The following is a 25,478-nucleotide window of genomic DNA, read 5'->3' as shown; positions in this document are numbered from 1 at the left end:
CCTGTCTAAATTCAGAGGAAATAATGGAGACTCAAAGCAGGTGTACAGATAATTCGGGCCAAGAAATGCTTCCTCCTAAGGGCACATGGAAAGTGTCCATACAACACGCGTGAAGCGGTGCCATCATCGCCTTCCTGCAGTCAATTTAAAGTTTTTCTCAACTGGTTTCTCAGTTGGTTTACCCTAAGTGAGGGAACCTGACAGCCCTCGCCTCTCTTCTCCCTTTGCAGTCCCAGCATCTGTCCAAGGAATCATTGCAGACAATGCATACAGCAGTCATTCCTTAACAGTGAGTTGGCAAAAAGCCGTTGGTGTGGCGGAGAGGTATGAGATCCTGCTTCTAAATGACAATGGGATCCTTCTGAGTAATACATCAGAGCCAGCCACCACCAAGCAGCACAAATTTGAAGACCTAACGCCAGGAAAGAAATACAAGATACAGATCCTAACCGTCAGCGGAGGGCTCCTCAGCAAGGAAGCCCAAACTGAAGGCCGAACAGGTAATGTGTACAGCTTGTTGTCTCGCCCCAGATCCCTCCCTGGGTGCTGCTCCTTCAGAGTCGCAGGGTCAGAGGGCTGAGGCCACACGGGGAGATGATATCTATTTCTTGACACAATGGGGACGTTCACGGTGATTTATCACTTTCCCATCAATCAGCCTCTTCACGCGGGCTTCACCTACCCCACTCCAAGTTAGATAGATTCCTAAAACCTACTGCCGCTGTGATGAATTACCACCAATTCAGTGGCTTAAAACAACACCAGTATATTATCATAGTTCTGGAGGTCAGCATCTGGAAGTGGGTCCTTGGGGGCTAACGTCAAGGCCCCGGGTATCGGCAGGGCTGTATTTCTCCTAGAGACTTTAGGGGGAGATCCTCTCCTTGCCCTTTTCAGCTACCAGAAGCCACTCACATTCCTTGCCTCACGTCCCCCTTCCAGCAATGGCATTGCTGTCTAACCTCTATGTATGTCACCATATCTCTTTCTCGACTCTTCTGCCTCCCTCTTCCATCTTTTCAGGAGTCTCGTGATTACATTGGTCACCACCCGGACAATCCAGCATAAGCTCCCTGCCTCGAGATGCTTAACTTAATCACATCTATAAGGTCCCCTTTGCCACATAAGGTAACATATTCCCAGGTTCTGGGGACTAGGACGTGGACATCCGTGGGGGTCATTCTTCAGACCACAACGGTGGTCTAATGGATTACTTACTCACTAAGGAGCTAGGTCTGAAGAGGGGTGGGTGATGCTGACAGGGACATAAAGATGAACGAGGCATGCTCTGTCCTGAAGAGCTGGCTAACTGGTGGGGGAGACAGACACATAGACAAAGGATGATAGTACATGGTGACAAGGATCGTGTAGAAGAAAGAATGTCCAACATCCAGAGGAGCATGGGGGTTGGGTCGAATGGGGAGGTCTTCATAAAACTGGCATTTCAGTACTATCATGAAGGATGAGACAATCCTGTCTGTGGAGAGAAGATAGAAGGGCACACTGTGCAGACAGACCAGACAATCCTACGTCAAGATAGGGAGGTGTGAGAAGGACTAGCGAGGAGCCGTGGATGGAGGAAATATGGGTGGCACAATGGGGATTGGGGCCAGATTAGAGAGTGCCTGGCCTGTCTTCCTCAGGAGTTTATTTTTCAACTTGTAAGAAGTGAGGAGACCCTACAGGGTTTTATGCCAGAGAGTGAGTGTTGTGTAATAACAATTTGTGCCTTAAAGAAGGTAAATCAGATGGCAATGGCAGATACAGTGAATGGAGAAGAGACTCACTCATTCATTCATTCGTCACTGAGCACCTACCATGTGCCAGGCACCTTTCTAAATGCACAGAAGTGTATAAAGCAAACCCTGATGGTCATGAAACTCATACTCTAGGAGGGTAGAAAGGCAACAAACAAAATAAGCAAAGAATGTAGTTGGTTAGGTGGTGGTGAACACCAAAGAGAAAATTAAATCAGGAAAGGGGATGGCAAGTGTTAGAGGCTTACAATTGTAGATAGTACAGTCCTTGGAGGTTTTGTCGAGAAGGTGATATTTGAGTAAATGTCTGAAAGAAGGGAGACAAAGGATTATGCAGGTATTTGGCAGAAGAGTATCCCTACGCAGAGCCAACGGCAGGGTGGAGACTCTGAAGCAGAGTGTGTCTGGCCTGTTGGACCGGTCAAGAGGCCAGGATAGCTGGAGCACAGTGAGTGAGAACAAGGTGGGGGGATGTGGTCAGAAAGGTACTTGGGGTCATAGATGATTGCAGATATAGGAATGACAAGAAATATTTCCTCATTAGGTAAGCTGGCATTTGGGGGTCTGAGTAGAGTACAGAAGGAAGAACGGAAGATTCCAGAATTGCTACCTGGGGGTGTCTGGTAGAGGATGATGCCATTAATCAAGATAAAAGAAGCCAGAGGAGGGGAAATGGACAGGGTTCAGTTCTAGACTGAGTTTAAGATGTCTGAATGATTTGCCATGAGAGATGATCATAGGTAACTGAAAATGTGGCCAAAGCTCAGAAAAGTGAGCCGAAGATAAGTATTTGGACCAAAATTCTAGTTAAATTCATGTATTCGTCTAAGGCTGCTCTAACCAAAATACCATAAACTGGGTGGCTTGAATAAGCCTGTATTTCTCACAGTTCTATAGGATGGAAGTCCAAGATCAAGGCACCAGCAGATTCAGGGTCTGGTGAGAGCCCATTTTCTGGTTCATAGATGGTGTCCTCTTGCTGTGTCTCACATGATAGAAGGACAAAGAGAGAGCTCTCTGGGGTCTGTTTTATAAGGGAACTGCTCCCATTCGTGAGGGCTCCACCCTCATGACCCTGACCACCTCCCAATGGCCACATTCCCTAATACTGTCACCTCAGGGGTTGGGTTTCAACATATGAGTTTGGAGGTGGAGGGGACATAAGCATTCAGACCGTAGCAATCCATAAATTGGACGAGAGAGGTTGCTCAGCTAGCATTACAGAGTATGAGGAGAAAGGATGGTATGATGGGAAATACCAACTTTTAAGGACCTGGTGCAAGGAGAGGGAGAGGGCAAAAGAGGAAGTGTTTGGCATGGAGGGAGGAGAACCCAGGAGAGACCAAGGCAGGTGTCCTGTCCTGTTTCTACTGGTATCCCACGACTTCTGTGGAATCGGGCAGCACCAGTGCAGGCAGCTTGGCAGCAGGTCATCTCTGGTGCTTCTTGATCACTTTGCCAACAGATACCATTGAAGGCCAAGGGGGTCATCAAATCCCAATGTAAATCTTTAAAAAAAAAAATGGTTTTGGCTTTTCCTCTTGCTTCTCTTTCCTCTATCCCTGAATCGAATCGCCTGCTTTCTCTTTCTCTCCCACTGCTCTTCCCTCCCTGCTGCCCTTACCCCCAAGGGCCATTCCTCAGCTTTGAGATGGTGGTCAGAGATCGTTTTTTGATTTCTGATCTAGCTCTCAGTATTAGAAAAATGTTTAGTCACACAGGTCAGATTAACCTTTATTTTATACCCCCCCAAAAAAACGTCTTTGAAGATAATTTCCCATTACTGGTTTTTCTTTGTTCTCTTGTGGGGCTTTTTTAGGGTTTTTGTTTTGGTTTGGTTTGGGTTTTTTCATTAGCAGCTTCAACATCATTAATGCACAAAATTCAGTCTTCCTCACTTTGGGTCTCCATGAAGTCGATATTTTCTGAAGGCAGAGACCAAGTATTTTGAGTCGCTGTGCTGTGTGTCCATGTGGACCACAGACCTGGGCTGTGTCGGGGGGCTTGCTGTAACTCAGTCTCACTCTCTCGCTCAACTCTTCCAGTCCCAGCAGCCGTCACCAATCTGAGGATCACAGAGAACTCCACCAGACACCTGTCCTTTAGCTGGACCACCTCAGAGGGGGAGCTCAACTGGTACAACATCTTTCTCTACAACCCAGACCGAACGCTTCAGGAGAGAGCTCAAGTTGACCCACAAATCCAGAGCTTCTCTTTCCAGAACTTGCTACAAGGCCGAATGTACAAAATGGTGATTGTCACTCACAGTGGGGAGCTGTCTAATGAGTCTTTCATATTCGGTAGAACAGGTAAGGCCTGGCCCCAAGCGGGAATGTGTATGGCAGGGAAATGGTGTCTGTATTTGGTGACTGTTCCATCATTTGTCTTTAGAGTTTCCTATTCTGGACGTGGCCTAGCTCAATGTGACTTTTGTGACCTTCAGGCTTCTTGACTCTAAATCGGACCTCTGATCACATACCAGCATAGCTTCCGCACTGGCTTCTGCTCTCTTGCCACCACTGTGGGCATCTTAGGGTTTGGTGGAGAAATGAACCTGGCTCCTCTGTTTGCCAGCACGCTGCCGCGAGAGGGCTGTAAGCCATTGTGGCCCGACTCAAGCCATGCCCTTCAGGCCTGTGCAAGACATGCGGGCAGTGGAGGAGTGGGGGGCAGCTCCAGAGCCGGGCCTCTGCCAAAGGGACCGAGCAGTGAGTGCTGGGAGGCAGAGACAGGGCTACGAGAAAGAACACCACGTGTTGCAGGGAAAGGAGAGACAGAGACCTCTCTGTGGGCTGCCAGTGACACATGGAATGCACTCTTTTCTGTAATCTGAGTTCACTCTCTTATTCTTCTGGCATTTTTTTTTTCTCATTTGACGATGGTGTTTGTGTGCTTTACGTGCCAGGCATGGGGCTGAAGAGGCCCCTGACCTGGGGAGCTCACATTGGCGGGGGGGGGGGGGGGGGGGGGGGGGGGGGGCGCCCACAGCACGCTCTTGAGGGAGGTGACTGGGGACACCTGCAGGCCTGGGAAAGAGACAAGCAGCAAGTAGTGACGGTGACTTAGCAGGACGAGACAGCATTTTAGACAGAGGAAGCCCTGTGCGGAGCACCTCCCAGCACCAGCCGAGGCTCTGAGCATGTCCTGGGGGAGACGGTGCACACGAGCCACAGATCCGGGACTGCCTAGACCCGGGCACAGTCGTCTCGGCCTTGCCTTCGCCAGGGCTTCCGACCTCTGCACATCTTCCCTTATCTGCTCACTAATGTTTAAAGTTCCTCCATCAAGAGACAAGAGTCTTCACTCTCTGGAGAATAAGGAAGCTTAAATACCCACGGGACAGGTGCCAGCGTGACTAAGTCACACGGCGGTAGACGTGACTGCTAACACTCTTTTCCCAAGCGAGGCTCTCCCAATATAGATTTGGGTGGGAAAGGGAGGAGGAAACTGGGAACCTACGAGAGCAAGTGGAGAGGCCCAGAGGGGGAGGTGATGGGCCAAGGGGCCTGGGTGAGATGCCAGCCTGGAAGGGGCTGCGACCTCCTGTGAACACTTTTGGGGCCTTTTAGAAGCTGAGGTATAAACCGTTTGACCAGTTTTAACCAGTCATTTCTGAAGATCTCATTTGAGATGTTTATCAGACCTCGTGTGGCAAGCAGATAGAAGCCACCACCTGTGGGGCTTTGTGTTATTTCCGTTTGTACCACATCTTAGACCACGTGCCCCTAGAGTGACATGCCCGGCAATCCAGGCAAGATCTGGCTCCTACAACGGGCGCCTCTCACCCACATGCCCAACAGAGCTCATCATATTCTCAGCTGTAGGCCAGATGGCTTTGCAGCTGCCTCCTGTGTTCTCAGTCAAGGTTTCCACTGTGCTTAAGTCCCAGCTTCTGTGAGTAACCTCAGGGGATCCAATCGGAACATGACAGACAGTCTCTGGTTCAGCTGGAGTCCAGCCTCCGGGGACTTCGACTTTTATGAGCTGATTCTCTACAACCCCAATGGCACGAAGAAGGAGAACTGGAGAGACAAGGACCTAACAGAATGGCGTTTCCACGGCCTCGTTCCTGGACGGAAGTACACGCTGTGTGTGGTAACTCACAGTGGGGACCTCAGCAACAGGCTCACGGGGGAGAGCAGAACAGGTAAGAAGCCCGCTTGCCCAAGGCTAGTATTGGTAGGACAACGAGTTATGGTTTTAAGAAGAAAGAAGATCCATCATGGTGTGCCCCTGACCTTGGCAAGGCACCACGATACGGTGGATAAAGGAAACAGACCTTCTCCACTGCACCACGAGAGATCTGGGAACAAGGTCTAGGGCCTTAGCTCTGCCACTTGCCTTCATGACACTAGGAAGGTCATGGAGCATCTCGAAGTCTCAGTTTCCTTATCTGTAAAGTGGGGATTAACACATGCCTCATCATTGCGTTACTATGGGCGATGCTTCCTAAGTACTGTATTTCCTGGGCATACACAGATAGTGTTAGTCTGCATGCCACCCTGGGGCCAAGGAACAAGGCTATCTGGACAGGACTGTGTGGACTGTAGCCCTCACACCTCAAACTCTAACAGAACCCGTACCTTTCCACACTTGTAACCCATTTAGGGCCCACCCCTGCTCCACAGCACCCTGGTAAGAAAACTCAGGTTATGAAAAGTAAAGAAAATGCACAGAACACATTTGAGGACAGCACCTGACACATAGTAAGCACTAGAGATAGAAGCTTCTATTGTTAGGTTTTCCCATTATCTCTTCCTATGAGGCACATTGAGGTATGTCTGATGTCACTCAGCTCTCTTAGCTGTAGCTGTTACGGCAGAGACGTGTTTATGTGATTTTTTTTTCACCTTCTCTTACATGCAGCCCCAAGTCCTCCCAGTCTTATGTCATTTGCGGATGTTACAAACACCTCCTTGGCCATCACCTGGAAGGGGCCACCAGACTGGACAGACTATGATGACTTTGAGCTGCAGTGGTCCCCCCGAGATGCAATCACAGTCTTCAACCCCTACAGCAACAGAAAATCAGAAGGGCGAATCATACATGGTCTTCGTCCAGGCAGATCCTATCAATTTAGTGTCAAGACTGTCAGTGGTGACTCCAAGAAAACCTACAGCAAGCCAATATTTGGATCTGTGAGGACAAGTATGACATGTTTTGCTACTCTTGGTTCTCAGATGGAGTGAGGGGGAAGTATGTGTCGTGACATCTTATTCCAGTGAGGTTCATTTTTAATTTTTTTATTTTTTAAAGATTTTATTTATTTATTCATGAAAGGCACAGAGAGAGGCAGAGACACAGGCAGAGGGAGAAGCAAGCTTCCTGCAGGGACCTGATACAGAACTCGATCCCAGGCCCCCGACATCACGATCTGAGCCAAAGGCAGATGCTCAACCACTGAGCCACCTAGGTGCCCTTGAGACTTTGTTTAAATTTACATTTTTCCTTGTGATTGGTTAGATTTGAATTCAGAGAGAGGTCTGTATAGACTTGTTCATTCCTTCAACATGAACAAAGGTGGACAATAAAGACATTATCTCTGCCCTCAGGGAGCGTGGGGTTGAGTGGGAAGTGTGAGGAAGGAGTATTTGGCTCTATAGAAACTCATGGTAGGGGCGTCTCACTCAATACAAGGGAGCTTCCTAGAAGAAGCCTCCAAATCAAAACCTAAGAGAAGAATAAGATTCACTAGGTTGATATGGGGAAAGAAATGGAGAATATGCTAGGTAGAGAATAAAATATTCCAAGACCAGACAGGATAGAGGAATGGAAAGGATTTTCATTGACCAGAGCATAAAAGGTGAAGATTAGGAAAATCGGGTCATAAAATGTCTTGTGAACCAGGGGGAGTGACTTTAACTTTATCCCCAATCGATTGGAGTCACTGAGGGATGTGCATCTGAGATATCATAACCAGATTTGCAGTCTGGGTACAGTGTGGAGTATAGATTGAAAGGGGCAAACTAGAAACAGAGGGATCAGTTAGGACATATTGCTATAAATCCCGCAGATAAAAATACTTCAAGCATGAAATATATATCAGTTTCTTCCCAAAGGCACTTTGGGATAGTTGCAACAAAGCCCAAAGAAACAAAGGGTTTCGGTACAGGAACCTCAATCCAAATAGCTATTTTTCAATGATACCAGCATATGTAGTTTCAAAGATTGGATCAGATAGTGGCTATTGATAAAATACATGGTTGAAAATTAGAAATTTTAGCAAGTAGTTGTTTCACCTATTCAACAGACATTAATGGTAGAGTAATTATAACCTGTGCTCCACATTGTATCCAAAGAGCAGTTTGAGGTTGCCTAGTTGAGTGTCAAGAGAAATCGGTGAAAAAGGACTAAGGATTTTCATTTACAGCAAGCTCAGGACGGGCTCTTGGTGGTCCATTGTGGGCCATAACCCTCGTGTAGGATCATCCCATGACTCTGGGTCCCACGCATACGCTCCAGCCATGATGAACAACTTGTAACTCCTTATCTTCCACCTTCCCAGCCCCCAGCCCCACCTCGGGTGCCTGGGTTCATGCTCTCCTCTGCCTAAAAGGCCCCTTTCCCAGTATCTTGGGGAGGGGTCATCTCTGCCAGAAAGCCTTTGCTAACTCCTGCCCACCTCTAACTCCGGAAAGTTGTCTAGTGCTCCATCCGGCACCTTCTTTCTCCATTTCTTCTGGCACATTCTCCTTTCTCCCCCATATTATGGCTGGTTTGGACTCCTCTCCCTTCCTAGAGGTTCGGGCTAATGCCTCACTCACTTCTGCACTGTTCACAGTCCTTAGAAGAGCACCTTGCATATAGCAGACACATTTCTTGAGGACAAGGGATGTGCCCCAAGGTCTTAGAAGATTTATAAGCTTTTGAGGCAGACAGGAGAGGGGAGATGGAACTGAGGAAAGAGGTGGAAGCAAATGTCCATATTCTTTGAGCAAATTATCAGAATCACGAATCAGGCAGGGTGTTTTTAAAGACTTTCTCCAAGGCTAAACAGAGAAGGTGTCTTTGGGTTCCAGCTGTGGTCTGGCTGGAAGGAGCTCGAAAGATTAACGAGCAGTTAGTGTTTGAAAAGACGCCATTACTACTCGCCTCAAAGGCCAATTGCCTCATCCTGAAAAATCTTCAGGTTGATAACTTTTTTCCCCCCAAATCATTCTAATCTAAACTGTTATGACTTAGCAAAATATTTTAGACCTTGATGTGAAACACAAATTCATGCAGTGGCACAAAGATGCTGAGTGTTTCCAAGTCATGGTTGTTAGGGACAAAGAGTCCTATGACGAAGGAGAAGGCATGTTATATGCCGAATCGGAGCAACAGCTGCTGCTCCGTGAGGGATTACTAGGTCTACACAGCATTCCTGGAAGATCACTATGATCTATTCTGCAAGCAGCGCCAGGGCCACCAGCTGTGCGGGCACACAGGCCCCATGCTTAGAGGGACCCCTCACTTGGTGTAATTTTCTGTTGCCACCACCTGGAAATCTTAATAATATTTTGAACACAGGGCATTGCATTTTCACGTGGCATTGGACCCTGAACGTTATGTAGCCAGTCCTGTCTACAAGGTTTATGCACAAAACATATATTTTAATTTGGGGAGGAAGGGCAGGTGGGAAAAAAAGAGAAAAGGATGAGATTTATAACAGGGACTATAAAAACCCAACAGTGAATTGGAAGGTGTTTTTCCTATTTGGTGTCCTAAAGGTCAAACAGAACTGTCTTCAGCCTTATTTTTTTTAATCCCTCCCCACATTATGCAGTGCTCTTGTGAGCCTTTCTGATGGAGTGATGCCACTGATTAGTGCCATCTGAAAATTGTTACTGTATTTTCCACCGTGGTCAATGAAACAACGGGCAGGCTTTTATAATTCAAGACTTTTGACTCCTGGAATGAAATAGGGTGGTTTAGAACTAGATTTTCAAGTGCTATTCAAGAGCCTGAAGGCTCCTCAGAAATCCCTATGGACAGAGGGCTAGCCAAAGAAGGGAAGTCTTAGGGAGGTCACCCAGCCTAGCACCCCTGGCCCCCCAAGGCACACTTGAAGCACAGGACCAGAGCCCCTCTGATTTAACATATTGGGGAACTGAGACCCCTTCTTTTTTAAATGGCTCAGCTGCTAAAATTAAATTTAAATATCTATAATTTAGGGACACCTGGGTGGCTCAGCAGTTGAGTGTCTGCCTTCAGCTCAGGAATTTATTCCTGGAGACCCGGGATTGAGTCCCACGTCCGGCTCCCTGCATGGAGCCTGCTTCTCCCTCTGCCTGTGTCTCTCTGCCTCTCTCTCTCTCTGTGTCTCATGAATAAATGAATAAAATCTTTAAAAAAAAAATCTACAATTTAGCTTCATAGGATGTAATTAGAGATGTAGGTACGTAGCAAGTTGGGGAGGGCCTAGAGTTTGATTATTCACCTGCATGGTCAGGTCATCTAGGTGTTTTCTTGACAGACTGTATCACTCACTTCTTGTGGAGTCATTCACCACAACTAATGAGATCAGATACTTTCATTGAGTCCCTACTGGGTCAGGCACTGTGTCAGACAGAAACTGAATGACCACAAGCACAGGGGGTGGGAGAGCATGGTGGATACAGAGAACGGCAGGTAGTTTCGCTGCCTGGAGGATGGCATGTGAGCAGGAACAGCACTGTAATTTTTCACGTTTCTCAAAGTATGGTCTGGGAAGCAGAAATTCCTTGGGAGAGCCATAAGAACCACCTTTCTTGAAAAGCAACCCAAGTAAATGTTGAGAATTACTTATTTAGGTCACAGAGCAAATGGGGCCCAGAGGAGCTGGGGGGGAAAAAATGAAACAAAACCAAACAAAAAACCGTCTCTCCCTCTCTCTCCTGTAGAACCAGACAAGATACAGAACCTGCATTGCCGGCCTCAGAACTCCACGGCCATTGCCTGCTCTTGGATCCCTCCTGACTCTGACTTTGACGGTTATAGCATTGAGTGTCGGAAAATGGACACCCAAGAAGTTGAGTTTTCCAGAAAGCTGGAGAAAGAAAAGTCTCTGCTCAACATCATGATGCTCGTGCCCCATAAGAGGTACCTGGTGTCCATCAAGGTGCAGTCGGCTGGCATGAGCAGTGAGGTGGTGGAGGGCAGCACCATCACGATGATAGACCGTAAGTGTTTCCTGGGGGGCACCCCCACCCACTTTGCGGCCCCGGTAGCGCAACTTGGTGTCACTGGGATGAAAGAGACCTAGAAAGTGTCTGGAAGGTGCAGACCCTTCTGGGTGCCTGCAGAGCAGCCCAGCAGCAGGCACAGGAAGTGGCCTTAGCGTGCTTGAGGTGCCCGGCCTGTGGGGGCATGGGGGGGCATCGGGGCAGCGAGCTACATGCACAGGCATACACACGCACACACTGGTGTAGGTGAGCAGAGACTTTCATTTCACCGATTGTTGTTTCTGTGGAAAAGCGGAGCCGTGACCCCCCGATTCCTTCTCCATCCCTTCCAGGGCCCCCTCCTCCTCCACCACACATCCGCGTGAACAAAAAGGATGTGCTCATCAGCAAATCCTCCATCAACTTCACTTTCAACTGCAGCTGGTTCAGTGACACCAACGGAGCTGTGAAGTACTTCACAGTGGTAGTGAGAGAGGCCGACGGTAAGTGATGCCGGATTCTCTGCCCTGAGACCCAGGGTTGCCTCAGCCCAGGCCACCCCAGCGGCTCTTTCTGTGGCCAGGTGTTCTAGAGCAGAAACCTTAAGTTTTATATCCTCCTGCCCCATCTCCAGTGGATGCTGGGAGACGTGACAAATACGTGGGCACAGGCTCTTTCAGCAAGAAGCCCGGTGATAACTGTGCAACGGGTGAGCAACAACAGTAGCAACCACAATGGTATCAGTGACCCTCGCTTAAGGGCCTCGCGATGAGCCAGGCGCTGCTGGAAGATCATCGATGGCCTGGTTGATCCTCACCACCTGCTCACTGCTCATCCAGTGCCGTGGACGCTCTGCGGTGCGGCCACCAGCCAGCCGCGTACTCCGGCGTCTCCCCCACCCTGATCTCAAACACCCCAGGGAAGCACACGCTTCCAAACCACCCACCAATTCACAAAAAACCTTCAAGAGCCAGCAAGAGGGAAAAGATGATCACGAAAAGCCTTCTCTCTTTCTCTACTGAATTTTCAGCAGTAAATTTCAAGTTCTGGTCTACGACATTACTCGCTGCCTGCCTGATTCCTACAGGCCAGGCAGAAACAAGGAAAGGGTGATGGCAGCCTCCCAGACGATGCCAAGTAGGATTTTTAGAGCTTAGTAGGTTGGCATTTGTCCACCTACTGGAGTGTTGCATTAGCCACCGAGGTCGTGTGTGGCCTGTTTCTCCAAAGCACATGTCTGCATCTGCAGTGACGTGTCAATATATTTGACGTGTCTCATAGTTTTCAAAACTGCTTAAGGTGTTACCCATGAGTTTCTTTAGCATCCCTGACTATTTTAACCCATTTGTGGGCAGCGAGAGAGTCCAAACCTGACAGGGCCTGGGGCACTTCCTAGGCGGAATAGTATTTCAGTCTCGCAGGGTATGTAATGGTCTGTGTGCTTTGAGGTTTTATTTAGTTGTACTGAAGTTGGTCATGCAGAATTAACGAAATCATTTCAAGGGTCAGTGGTGCATCCCAGATTTCCTTACGTGTCTCGTAAATAGGTATGTTTACTTGTATCTGTGGATAAGGATTTAAGAGATAACTCGGTGAACTGTAGAGAGATTTTAGATGTAATGGAGGTGCAGTGAGCACAAAGCTTTACTACGTGAATGTAAGGGAGTGACCAAAAGGAAGCCAAACCCCAGCAGGCGGCCTCATGTTCTCCAGCCTTGTGGGCTTCAATTATTGATGTGCGTGGAGATGGGCTGTGCTCCCCTGGTGATCTAAGGGAGCAATCCATCTCCTATAAATGTCATTCATAGCTTATAGTTCATCCCAAAGGCAACATTCCTCTTCAATTACTGCCAAGGTAGTATTTCCAAGACCCACTCATTGTGAACGAATTTTATTAACCAAGGCTCCAGGATGTGATGAACCCCTGCAACGCCACTCCTTGAAGTGCGTTGTAAATGGTATCCTACCTCTATAATATTTATCTTCCTGATTATGCTTTCCTCCAGCCAACATCAAAACGAGCTTGCAGTGCCAAAACACACAGCAGGCTGGGTGGACAGGGAAGAGTTCTGGGAAGCGTGCTACAGGCGGGGCCAAATTTGAGCCAGGATTACACTGGACTCAAGATAACAGAGAGCTGCACACAGAGCAGTTATCAGACTGGGTGTGGCACATGGAGCGTGCCTGTGGGTGACTGTTCTGGCCTTGAACTTGATTTCTCTTATCTCTTCCCTATTTCCTAGGTCATAGGGGTTTCCTTATTAGCTCAGCTACAATGGTCGTTGGCAAGGCAGAGAACTTATTGAGTGGGTTGACTCGTACAGTGGGGAGTGTCCAACTTTCTGGAGTTCTGGAACACATTATCCTCTGATGCAACGAGTTAACCTCTCAAACACGCACGTTTTATTTCCGAGAAAAATGATGGGTGTGTGTGTGCGTACAAATACATGTACATGTGTGTATGATATCCTGTGTTTACAGATATTATTATGAATTTTTATTTTAGAAGAAGTGAATTAAAATTAACTTCATTAGGAGAATTTCACAGTATCCTTCAAGGTCAAAGAGTCTGCACTTTGGAGATAACCAGAGATGGCGGGAGAGGGGAGGCCGACTTAGAAACCTAGTGAGAAATCGCCGAAGTCACGAGAAAGTCGGTCATTCACTGTGGGTTTCCTCCCTCCAGGCAGTGATGAGCTGAAGCCAGAACAACAGCACCCTCTGCCCTCCTACCTGGAATACAGGCACAATGCCTCCATCCGGATGTATCAGACTGATTATTTTGCCAGCAAATGTGCCGAAAGTCCTGACAGCAGCTCCAAGAGCTTTAACATTAAGCTTGGGGCAGAGATGGAGAGCCTGGGTGGAAAATGCGATCCCAATCAGCAGAAATTTTGTGACGGACCACTGAAGCCGCGCACGGCCTACAGGTTAGACATATTACCATCATTTTGCAAGAAGGGACGTGCCGCGTTAGTGGGTGCGTAGCTGTCTGGGCATCTGATGCATATGAGCTCCTGTAGACTAATAACCTGTGTTACAACAGTGCTGTGCATGTTGCTGGGTAATCTATAAAAGTGGTGCTCCTGCCTCCATTCACTAAGGTGACGTGTCAAGAAGGCCTTCGGCCTTGCGCAAAAGCTCCAGTCCATTATACGAAGAACCAAAGGTTCCTAATAGGTTGTTCTTTCTCCTGAAACTTCTTTAGCACATGTCAAACAATTCATTTACTATGTTAATGACGGGGAACATGTCCAAACAGGAAGACTGAGTTGGGGAGGACCCAAGAAATATGAAGTTTCATCTTCTACTTTCAGTGAGGGTTGAAATTACACTTATTCATTTATCATCTGAGGCATAAAAAGATGAGAGTGCTCTGTGGTCCACACAGAACTGTGGAAGGCGAAGGCTCCTGTGTGAACAAGAGTACCCTTCCCTCCTGCGAGGCTGATGGAGGAAAAGGAGCAGCCATTTGGCTTGGCCCCAGGAAGCACTGCTGCAGCCAACAGGCCCTTCCAGCCATAGGGATTGGCAGTGCCCTTGGCCTGCACCGGACTCCCTGAAAGCAAGTATGAGAGGAGGTACACAGCATCCCAAGCAGAGGCCTCAAGAAAAAGCGAATGTTGGCTGCCATCTTGGCTGCAAGCTACGGGGCGTCCAAGATCAGCCCTGCTGCGGAGGATGTGCTGTCTCTCCCAGGTGCGGGCAGGTGCCCTGTGGGCCAGTGTCCCCTCTGGTTCGTCGGTGCCCAGGTCTTATTGACTCCTGTGTATTTTGAATGTCCCCCATGAGTCCCAGCAGAGACTTTGCTGTGGGCTCCAAAGGGAGACAGCGGCATGGCATCCCACCTGAGAGTGCTCATAGCCTCTCCCCGAATCAACATGGGCAGGCTGACGGTTTTCCTAAACCAGAGGACTCATGTTGAGACTTTGAGCAGGAGATACGTAGCTAGCCCTGCCCAGGACTCACCCCAAAATGCTATCGCCACCCCAGCCAGTCGGCATCCGCAGAGTAAACACGTGCACGGTTATCAGTGCCATTTACTTGGAGAAGCCACCATATGAGCCTGCCTGAAAGGGGTGGAGGGGCTTGGACAGAGCAAAGGGGCACAGTCAGAGGGAACAGCACTCGGGAACCCTTCAGTTCCTATAAGAAGCGAGAGATGCCACGCTCCTCTGTCACTGGGCTCAAGGATTTTTGAGCAAAAGTCTCCCAAAAGCTCTATTTGATTCGCAAGTTGGACGGTGGAGGCTGGTTCTTGTTTGTCGGTTCCTGAAAGCGATGGAGAGAAGGTGGCCCCTTACTACACTTAAGAGAGGGCGATGAGAAGCGGTAGATTTCCCCCATCTGGGCCCAGCACTGGAAGCTGCCCGGGCCTGGGACAGTCTGCACGGAGTTCAGGCGCTGCCACTTAGCTGTGTGACCTCGGAAAGGCATTTCAGTTCCCAAATCCTCTCTTCTCCCATCTGCACAACAACACAGGAGGGATGCAGAGGACCCATCAAAACTGGTCATGTCCCTTCTAGGTTAAGGTCTTCCGGGGGTCCCCTTTCCCTTCCAGGAGTAGGTGGGATTCCAGAGCAGGGCCCATAAGGCCCCCTCCCGACTGCCTCTCTCTTCTGCTTTGCTTCCCACTATCTGCCACCAAGTACACCCCGCCTTTTGCTGCCCTTCACTTGCAGTGACGTGCCTCTCTGATTCCTCTGAGCCTCCACATGCCCCTTTTGCTCTATCTGGGATGCCCTCCCCTCCCTTGATGGGCTGGTGCGTCCCTTCTTACGCCTCAAAAGCCAGCTCAGCCCTCAATGAGCCACACGTTACCCCACAACCCAGCCACTCACACTGGGCAGTGGCCCCAGCTGCATTTCCGCGGCAGCACTCAGAGCCTCCATCCCCCCAAGACTCTACTTACCGGCATCCTGTAGCTCTTTGGTTACCTACCCTCTTCACCAGGCTACGGGAGTTCCAGTCTAATGGAGGAGATAAACAATGGCAAGTACCTGGGCCCAAAGAGGCCCTCATTAAATGTTTGTTGAACCAAGAAGAGAATGAGCCAGATGCCCTGTGAAGAGTTATACATTCTTATTTGCACCTTAATCAACTCACACCTTATTTGTTTTCTAGAACACAAGTTTCCTCCATGTCCACTGTGAAAAGCATGCCGGGCAGATAAGTCTTGATAAGAGGAGGCAAAACCTTTCAAAGTAGGTAGGAGAACAGGATGCTCAGTGGTGTCCCATGTGACTGCCAACCCTGGCCTTGGTGCAGTCAGTTCTGCGTGTCTCGGGATGATGAGCCTCAGTGCTGTCAGGCATCCTGTTTCTAGAGAGAATAGGTAGACAGGAGACAACATGGGGGGAAATCAGATTGAAAAGAAATGGGAAATGTCGGGGTGCCTGGGTGGCTCAGTGATTGGATGTCTGCTTTCAGCTCAGGGCATGACCCCGGGTCCTGGGATCGAGTCCCACGTCGGGCCCCTGCATGGAGCCTGCTTCTCCCTATGCCCGTGTCTCTGCCTCTCTCTCTGTGTCTTTCATGAATAAATAAATAAAATGAAAATGAAAAAGGAAATGGGAAATGCCTGGTTTAGAATGTGTTCCCATTTGTTACCAGGTTCCTGTTACCTGGGGGTATAGCTAGCGTCGTTCATACAGGAAGAGAAAGAGCAGATCGTGGTGGGTGGGAGGCAGGTCGGAGGTTAGCAGGGTGCCGATCTGGTTTCGTTTCTATTCTAAACAGAGTAGCAGTGTGACCACAACCAGGTAGTCAGCGTGGAAGCTGAACCCCACGATCTCTAACTGTGTGCTGTCGATTTCTGATTCTGGACACATGTAAGGTTGAGATCATTACTCTCGTGTGTCTGTTTATTAAAATAACCTTGTTGATACACACACACACACACACACACACACACACAGGGGCATCTGTAAGATACGGGCAGAGATGTTGAAGGGCACGAGGGTAAACAAATGCTGTAAAGGCTCAAAAGGCTTCTTGAAGGAGGTGACATTTTTAGCTCTGAGCATTAAAAAGGAGGGAAGGATTCAAAAATGCCGAGAGAGGGACAGAAGGAGAGTCAGGGCAGAGGGAAGATCCGGAGTCAAAGTGCAAAGGGGGCAATACACCGACTGTTTGGAGAAGAGGAAACAGTCCAGTTTCAACCTGGGGGGAGAGCATGGAAGGGGGTAGCAAGGAAGACAAGGCCGGGAAGACAGGATGGGATGGGCCTGGCTGAGCCAGCCAAGCGGTGGCGGCCGTGTCCCTTTTTGGGAAGGGTCTAAGGTCCACTGAGGTTAGGGTGGTCCTATCCTAAGTAATCCCCTCCTTTCTGGCTGCCCAGAGGTCCTTACTCCTCTGCATTCATCTCATAGTCTGCGTTTTGCACCTAGAGCTTCAGAGCAGAACATGTGGAGGTTTATGTCCAGTGCCTTTTATTAATAAACGAGGATACCGAGGCCTAAAAACTGTAGGGACCCTTCCTCTAATCGGCAGCATAGCCTTAGCTCGACCTCAGACCCGCTGCTTCCCAGCCTGAGCCCTTTGTGGGATCCTTCCAACAGAAGTCAGTGCGGTCAAACCAAAACTAAGCTGGAAGGAAATCCGGGCCGGGACTCGGAACATACATTGGTTTTCTCGCACCAGCAACCTCTGTGATCTTTTTTTTTTTTAAGATTATTTATTTATTTATTTATTTATTTATTTATTTATTTATGAGAGAGAGAGAGAGAGAGGCAGAGACACAGGAGGAGGAAGAAGCAGGCTCCATGCCGGGATCCTGACGTGGGACTCGATCCCAGGACTCCAGGATCGTGCCCTGGGCCAAAGGCAGGCGCGAAACCGCTGAGCCACCCAGGGATCCCCCTCTTTTTTTTTTTTTAAGATTTTATTTTATTTATTCATGAGAGACCCAGAGAGAGAGAGGCAGAGACACAGGTAGAGGGAGAAGCAGGCTCCCTGTAGGGATCCGGGTCTCCAGGATCACGCCCTGGGCCCAAGGCAGGTGCTCAAGCGCTGAGCCACCTGGGCGTCCCTCCCTCTGTGATCTTGAACGAGACAGGACATCTCTCCAAACTTCAGGTTCCAAATCTCTGAAGTAGTAGAAGAAACTTCCCGGTTACACTGGAGAAGTTGGAGATGCTCCAACAGAACCATGTTTCTGGTCCTTCCACACTTAGAAGCCGCTATGCCAATACTGGAAATTCTTTTCACCAGAGAGACTCATTTCCCAAAGCACCGTGCGTTAGCAGCACGCACCTGCTCCCCAGCTTCGCACTTCACGCAAGCTGACTGCTTGTCACCCCTCAGGGACCCCTCACAATACTTCCAGCAACAGTCGCTGAGCCTGGGACGTACAACTTTTGACTGGAAAGTAGCTTTCTGAGATGCCAATGACAGGTGTGTTGGATCCACAGCAGCCTGTTCATGCTCCAAGATTGCACGTGGACGTGGGCACGAGTTAGAAGGAGGAACGGAGGGTCAGAATCATCTGCCCTGGATGACACTAGTTCAGCAGTATTACAGGGCATGCCCAGAAACTTTTGGGTTAAACAAATCTAGATTTAAAAAAAAAAAAAAAAAAAGGAAAAAGAGACTTCCGTGCACCTTCATAAGATTTAAATTAACACTGGGAGAATGTCCCTGTAGAAATCCAGCCTGATAGTCTCAGCAGACCTACAATTTGAAAGAGAAAGACCTCAAGAGCTGGCCTGAGCAGTCCTTAACTGAGTGCTGGGATGCTTTCCTACAGCTCCTCCGAGAGCTGGTTCTCAGCCTCTGCTTAAACACCCACGAAGACTGGGAGCTCACTACCTATGCAGCAGCTCATACTCCAGGTGTTACAAAGTGACTTTTTGTTCCCAGACTACACCTCCTTGTGACCTCAGCCTGTTTGGGCTTCACTCTACCTTCAAGAAGAAAAATTATGATGTCGGTTTCCTCTTCTGCATGGGAATTCTTTAAACCCGGAGTCAACCATCATGTTCCCCTAAGCCTTTTCTGTCCGTCATCCTGTTTAATCACCTCGAACGATCTCTAACCCTTCCTAAGATATGTCCCCAGAAACCGCGTGCAGCCGACCCACCTGCGCTGACTCACCCAGGGACCATGAGACCAAGGTTCCATGACAGGGACAGTAGACTTTTCATCCAGGCTGAGGTTACAACTTTATCTTTTACAAGTTGCATCTTGGTGGCTTATTGAATTTAGGGCCAGCTCAGCTCCGGGCACCATCCCACAGGGACGTGTGGACAACCACCGTGATCGCAATAACTCCAAACACCAGCTGGAGAGCTCTAAATCGATGTCTCCCTGTCACTCTAAGTCCAACACAGCCCAAGCAGCGCCCTTCCTCTTTCCCCAGCTTAGCTCCCCATTTCCATCAGTGATGCCATTATTGTCTCAAATGAGCTGAGCTCAAATTGTAGGCCCATCCTGAATTCCTCCCTCCTCCTCTTCGGGCAGGGCCCCATCTGGTCCTTCCTCTCAGGGCTTCCCCACCATGGTTCCCTCAGCCTCCCTCCTTTGCCCCTGGGCACATGTCCTCCTGTCCAGGAACCCTTCACTGACCACACTGAATAGGGCAGTTCCATGTGCCAGTCCCCATCCCCATCCCCATCCCCATCCCCATCCCCATCCCTCACCCTTACTCTGCTCTGCTCTTCGTGGTACAGATCACCATCCGGTGTATTAAATCTGTGTAGACGTTACCTGTCTACCAACACTAGAGAATGTAAGCTCTGGGATGGTAGGGACTTTGCTGTGTCCCTTGTGGTCTCCCCAGATCCTAGCACAGGGACTGGCACATGGTAGGGGCTCAGCAAACCTTTGATGAATGAATGAACACATGCATGAGTGAACCCAAGTTTATCTGATTCCATAATTCATGTCCTAGCTAGCATACATATGGACCAGGTGCCCACCCTGTTCCTCCTTGAACACCTCTTCTGTGGTCAGCCGCGAATTCGCACTTAAATAAATCCGGTTTTCCTTTCAGAATCAGCATTCGGGCTTTTACACAGCTGTTCGATGAGGACCTGAAGGAATTTACGAAGCCGCTCTATTCAGACACGTTTTTCTCTTTGCCCATCACCACGGAGTCAGGTAAGGCCACCGTCCCCATCCACTTGCACAGTCGACCACCTGCCTCGCCACTTACAAGGGCCTCTGTGGAGAGGTCTGGTGGCTGGGCTAAGGGTGAGGGGAATGTGCATTTTCACTAGGATTTCAATCTTTATGGGATCAGGGACGATCTGGATTGGAGAAATCGCTCGTATTTCTAAAGGAGAATGGACTGAAAGGGCATCAGTCTTGAAAAGAAGGATGGAAGTATCGGATTTCTTTAATTTAAAGTGAAGTTTAAATAAATAAATAAATAAATAAATAAATAAATAAATAAATAAATAAAATGAAGTTTTTATAAATGATGGGTGAAAAACATTCAAATTAGGAGCTTGCACAGGCCAAAATAAAAGTACAAAAGGCTTTCAGTCACAGGTGGGAATGTACGTGTGTGCAAACATAGAAATGCATAGGAAAAAAAAGACTAGAAGATAAAACACCAAAGTATCCACAACAAGGGGCGCCTGGCTGGCTCAGTCGGTGGAGCATGCAACTCGTGATCTCAGGGTCGTGAGTTCAAGCCCCACACTGGGTATGGAGCCTACTTAAAAAAAAGTATTAACAATTAATATCTCCAAGTAGTGGGATTATAAGCCGTATTTTTTCCTTTTGTTTATCATATGTGGCTTTTACACCATAAAAGATGTTAACTTGAAAGATTTTACGTAAATTTATAAAAGAAACTTCCCTAGAGTTGTAGAGGGAAAGCCTGAATAATAGCAGTAGCTAATATTTACTCTCTTTTATCCACGAAATAGTTTATCCAACCTTCATACAAGCTTTTGAGGTAGATACTATTATCATCCCCCATTTTAAAGGTCAAGCCCTAGGGCTCCAAGAGGACTTCTTGGACCTGGGTAACTTGCCCTGGAAGGTAGAGCTGGAATTCTGGCATTTTCCACTGGAGCCCTTAACCTCTGCACTGCATTGACTCTGAATATTCTCATCATACTGAAAATAGCATCATTTTTCAGCACATTGTTCCCGGAGACTGACCCCAGTATCTATCCCAGCCTCTCCCTGGAGCCAGGGTTCTACAATGCTTGCCCTCAGGAAGTTCTTCTTCATAGCTAAAACAGTCTCTCATGCTGCATGACAAAAGATGACTCAGCCTCACAAACACTCCCATCTATTTATGCCAAATTTAGGGATAATCTCCCACTTTTCAAACCAAAAAGGGATCAGAACATAGTTAAGAGGATTTAGATGTGTTTGCTTATAATTTAGTGTTAAGCAGGGGCACTGTAAACACAATTCTTCACTATTTAGAAAGCCATAGAAATTGTGTGTAGTCCCGGAAAGGAAGGTAGTAAGCACATATCCAGAAAAGAATATTAACCACATTAAAAGAAACACGAGCGTGTTGATTTAATGAGTCTTGAAAAGCTACCCTGAAGAAACAGATCCAAGGGCTTAAAGTGCACGTTCAAAAATGGACTGTTCTGGAGGCCTGAATGTAAGAGCTACAACAGCACAACTTTTAAAAGAAAACGTAGGAGTAAAATTCTGTGACCTTGGATTAGGAAATGCCTTCCTCGATGTGACAGCGATAGCACAGCAATGAAAGGAGAAAAAAGACAGACAAATGGGACTTGATCAAAATTTAAAACTTTTCGTGCCTCAAAGGAGACCATGAAGCAAGTGAAAAGAAAACCCACAGAATGGGGGGAACTATTTGCAAGTTAATATCTAATCAGGCTCGCGTGTCCGACATACCTAAGGACCTGACACCTTACAACTCAATAATAAAAGGTCTGATGACAAAGGATGTGAATAGACATTTCACCAGAGAAGATACTCAAATGGCCAATAGGCACATGACAAGATGGTCAACATCATTAATCATTAGAGGAAAGGCAAATTGAAGCATTTGCATGAATAAATAAATAAAATATTTAAAATAATAATAATAATAATAATAATAATAGCCCCCAAATAGAGATAACCCAAATGTCCGTCAATGGATGAATGCATAAACAGTATGTGATATATTCCATACAATGAGATATTAGTCACCTATAAAAAAGAATGAAATCCTGAGACATGCTACAACACTGATGAACTTTGAAAACATTTCGCCAAGTGTAAGCAGCCAATGACCGAAGACCACATATTTAGGATTCAGTTTACATCAAGTGTCCAGAATTGGTAAATCTATGAAGACAAAGTAGATTCATGGCTGCCAGGGGCTGGGGAAGGATGGAGAATGACTGCTAAGAGGCCTGGGGTTTCTTTTGAGAGGTGACAACGTCGGAAAATTGAATACGGTGATGTTTGTAAAACTCTGTGACTATCCCAAAAATCATTGAATTATACGATTTAAATCAGTGAACTGAATGGTATGTGAGTTATATTTTGATAAAGGTGTTATATATTTTTTAAGATTTTATTTATTCATGAGACACAGAGAGAGAGAGAGGCAGAGACACAGGCAGAGGGAGAAGCAGGCTCCCTGCCGGAAGCCCGATGCGGAACTCGATCTCAGAACCCCGGGGTCATGCTCTGAGCCCCCCAGGGGCCCCAAAGCTGTTTTAAAAATAGGCTACTCAAAAAAAAAAATAAAAAATAAAAATAGGCTACTCTAACTATTCACAGACTACCAGAGGTAGTATCACAGCAGATAATAAAAATGAAATTTCGGGATCCCTGGGTGGCGCAGCGGTTTAGCGCCTGCCTTTGGCCCAGGGCGCAATCCTGGAGACCCGAGATCGAATCCCACGTCGGGCTCCCGGTGCATGGAGCCTGCTTCTCCCTCTGCCTGTGTCTCTGCCTCTCTGCCTCTCTCTCTCTCTCTCTGTGTGTGACTATCATAAATAAATTTTAAAAAATTAAAAAATAATAATAAAAATGAAATTTCATTGAAGAGCTCTCAGTAACTCACTGGAACCTGCCAAAGTCCCCGATACTATCATACTTGTACCGTATGAATGAAATAGCGTTTTTACCACGGTGGCCAACTGCTGGCCTTTATCTCAAGCATCCTAACTCTACATACAAGCCCAAGTGAGTATAAAATTCCTTCGTAAGTGGAACCCCATTAACCTCAAAAGTTTAAGGACGGGGCAGCCCAGGTGGCTCAGCGGTTTGGCACCACCTTTGGTCCAGGGTGGGATCCTGGAGACCCAGGATCGAGTCCCGCGTCGGGCTCCCTGCATGGAGCCTGCTTCTCCCTCTGCCTGTCTCTGCCTCTGTGTGTGTGTGTGTCTCTAATAAATAAATAAAATCTTAAAAAAAAAAAGTCTAAGAACGGACCTGCCGTTGCCGAGTGGGAACCCGCATCCCCTCTTCTAGGCCGCAGGTGCACCTCCCATCGGACGGCAGATACCGCAGCGTGGGCATCGTTTGAGTTTTCCTGTAACAGCGTCCCTAGGGGGATAGAGGGTTTCCTCAGCTCTCCTCCCGGTTCTTTAGCACTAATTCTCCTGCCTGGGTTTGTTGTGTCCGTCGGATGCCTGTAGAGCCCTTGTTTGGAGTCATCGAAGGTGTGAGCGCCGGGCTGTTCCTGATCGGCATGCTGGTGGCCGTTGTTGCCTTGTTCATCTGCAGGCAGAAAGCCAGGTGAGTGCACGATTCCTTGGTGCCCGGCGCCCCACTGTACAGAGGTAACCGGAAACGCCCTTTAGCCTGAAAAGTGAGAAGGGCCGATCCTGTCATTTCTCCCCGGTTGAACCACCTTTGCTTCTCAAGAAAACCAAGTCAAATCTGCCAATGATGACTCGCTTTTTCTCAGCATCTCTACTTGCCATTGATGAGTTTTGCCCTAACCCAAAGGACCAAGGGGCCATCTGTAGCTTCATTTGAGTGGGGAATAACTGCTTTTGCTCCTGGATTCGGAGATGTCTGTGACTTGCACACGCAAGTGCCTTTCTGAAAAATGCTGAAAAGCGTGGTTGCCATCACCATTCCGTGGTCATATTTGTCATGCTAATTTAAGAAGGGACCAAAAAGAACCAAATAGCATGTGGCCCCAAAGCCACGCCTCCTCCTCTTAGGGAATGTGCTTGGCACGTTGTCCTCCCTCCCGCAGTCATGTCTTGCATCTAAGGTTTACCGGGGGTTTTTTTTTTAAGGAAAGTTTTATTGAGAGTGTGGGAAGTGATTATGACCTGTAGCCAAAAACCAGAAGACAAATCTCCAGCTATTGCAGAGATCCGTTTCTGAGTGGGAAAAATCTATTTCTTCTTTATGCGCTTCCTCCCCTCAAAGAGACGTTGGCTGAGTGTAAATCTACAGGAATACTGAAAAATCCATATTTGCACAGACATGCACAGCCTCACCATAAATGGAAAACTCTGTTTAAATCAAGTTTCGTAATCAGAATATAAATCCTCTCCCTTATGTTGCAGCCATGGTCGAGAGAGGCCCTCTGCCCGCCTGAGCATCCGCCGGGATCGACCACTATCTGTCCACTTGAACCTGGGCCAGAAAGGGTGAGCACCACATTTCCCTTCACATAATGTGTTGAAAGATGAGTTGAGTGTCTTATGTGAGATTTGCTAACGAGGTCTTTCTTCTTTTGGCGCCCTTCACAGTAACCGGAAGACGTCTTGGTAAGAGCAAGAACTCACTGGCACCTCTGTTACCTGCTTTCGAAGTACAACTCAGATTGGGCATGGCGGTGTCCCTTCCCATCAGTAATTTTCTCTCTTTCTCTCTCTCTTTCTTTCTTTTTCCTTTCTATTATATTTTCAACGATAGCCCAATAAAAATAAATCAGTTTGAAGGGCACTTCATGAAGCTGCAGGCTGATTCCAACTACCTCCTGTCCAAGGAATATGAGGTACGACTCAGACTCAGCAGAATTTCTGTCCCAGCCTCTCCTGCAGGTCCCAGGCCGAGGGGGGCTCGGGGGTCAGGGCACCCTGCAGGATCCCAGCGGAGTGCTCTCATGCCTGAGTCCGTTCCAGATCCATCCGCTCTCATCTCCTGAAGAGCACAGTAAAGTGCTACCTGGATAAGATGTTAAGGAAGGATGAGCCAGTCTCACCTGTAAACCCGGTTTCGTCAGTTATTTAACCTGGCGATTTGCTGGACTGGGGCACAAGGTGGGAGGGTGAAAAGGGCCCAGGCTTCGGGTCCACTGCCCAGCTTTGCCACCTCTGCACCTTGGGGCAAGTGACTTATCCCAGCCTGAGCCCCATCTGTAAAACGGAGGTGAGGATAGCTCCTCTGAGGCTGGGGTTGGGGGGGCAGGGGAGGCAGAGGTCACACTGGTCCCATACAAGGCGTTCCGGAAACAGTGGCTGTCATGACATGTTCCTAGATCGTTATGTATCTCAGGGACTGTGCAATCCACCTTCTTCGGTTTCATATCCTCCACTCGCAAACTTCTTTTTTTGACCTGATAGGACTTGAAAGACGTGGGTCGAAACCAATCATGTGACATTGCACTCTTGCCGGAGAATAGAGGGAAAAATCGATACAACAATATCTTGCCCTGTGAGTTTCGTGGGGAACTTTGTCATCCTGTCTTCCCTCTAGC

General features: G+C 48.0%; 1 protein-coding gene across 6 annotated transcripts in view; it reads left to right on the top strand.

The window, feature by feature from the left end:
• PTPRB (protein tyrosine phosphatase receptor type B) overlaps positions 1-25,478 on the top strand; it is a 121,853-nt gene that overhangs the window by 76,618 nt on the left and 19,757 nt on the right. For all 6 annotated transcript variants that reach the window (XM_072742060.1, XM_072742063.1, XM_072742062.1 and 3 more), the window contains 13 exons: positions 231-500; positions 3,803-4,066; positions 5,641-5,904; positions 6,624-6,905; positions 10,619-10,897; positions 11,233-11,382; positions 13,566-13,809; positions 19,872-19,978; positions 23,455-23,554; positions 24,343-24,426; positions 24,529-24,546; positions 24,695-24,776; positions 25,345-25,435. In XM_072742060.1, the coding sequence (XP_072598161.1) occupies positions 231-500; positions 3,803-4,066; positions 5,641-5,904; positions 6,624-6,905; positions 10,619-10,897; positions 11,233-11,382; positions 13,566-13,809; positions 19,872-19,978; positions 23,455-23,554; positions 24,343-24,426; positions 24,529-24,546; positions 24,695-24,776; positions 25,345-25,435 (2,235 nt within the window). The remainder of the gene's footprint in view (positions 1-230; positions 501-3,802; positions 4,067-5,640; positions 5,905-6,623; positions 6,906-10,618; positions 10,898-11,232; positions 11,383-13,565; positions 13,810-19,871; positions 19,979-23,454; positions 23,555-24,342; positions 24,427-24,528; positions 24,547-24,694; positions 24,777-25,344; positions 25,436-25,478) is intronic.

Source organism: Vulpes vulpes, chromosome 16, assembly GCF_048418805.1.
Source record: "Vulpes vulpes isolate BD-2025 chromosome 16, VulVul3, whole genome shotgun sequence".
Lineage (NCBI taxonomy): Eukaryota > Metazoa > Chordata > Mammalia > Carnivora > Canidae > Vulpes > Vulpes vulpes.
Note: the sequence above shows the minus strand (reverse complement) of the source record. Positions and strands in the feature narration are given on the sequence as shown.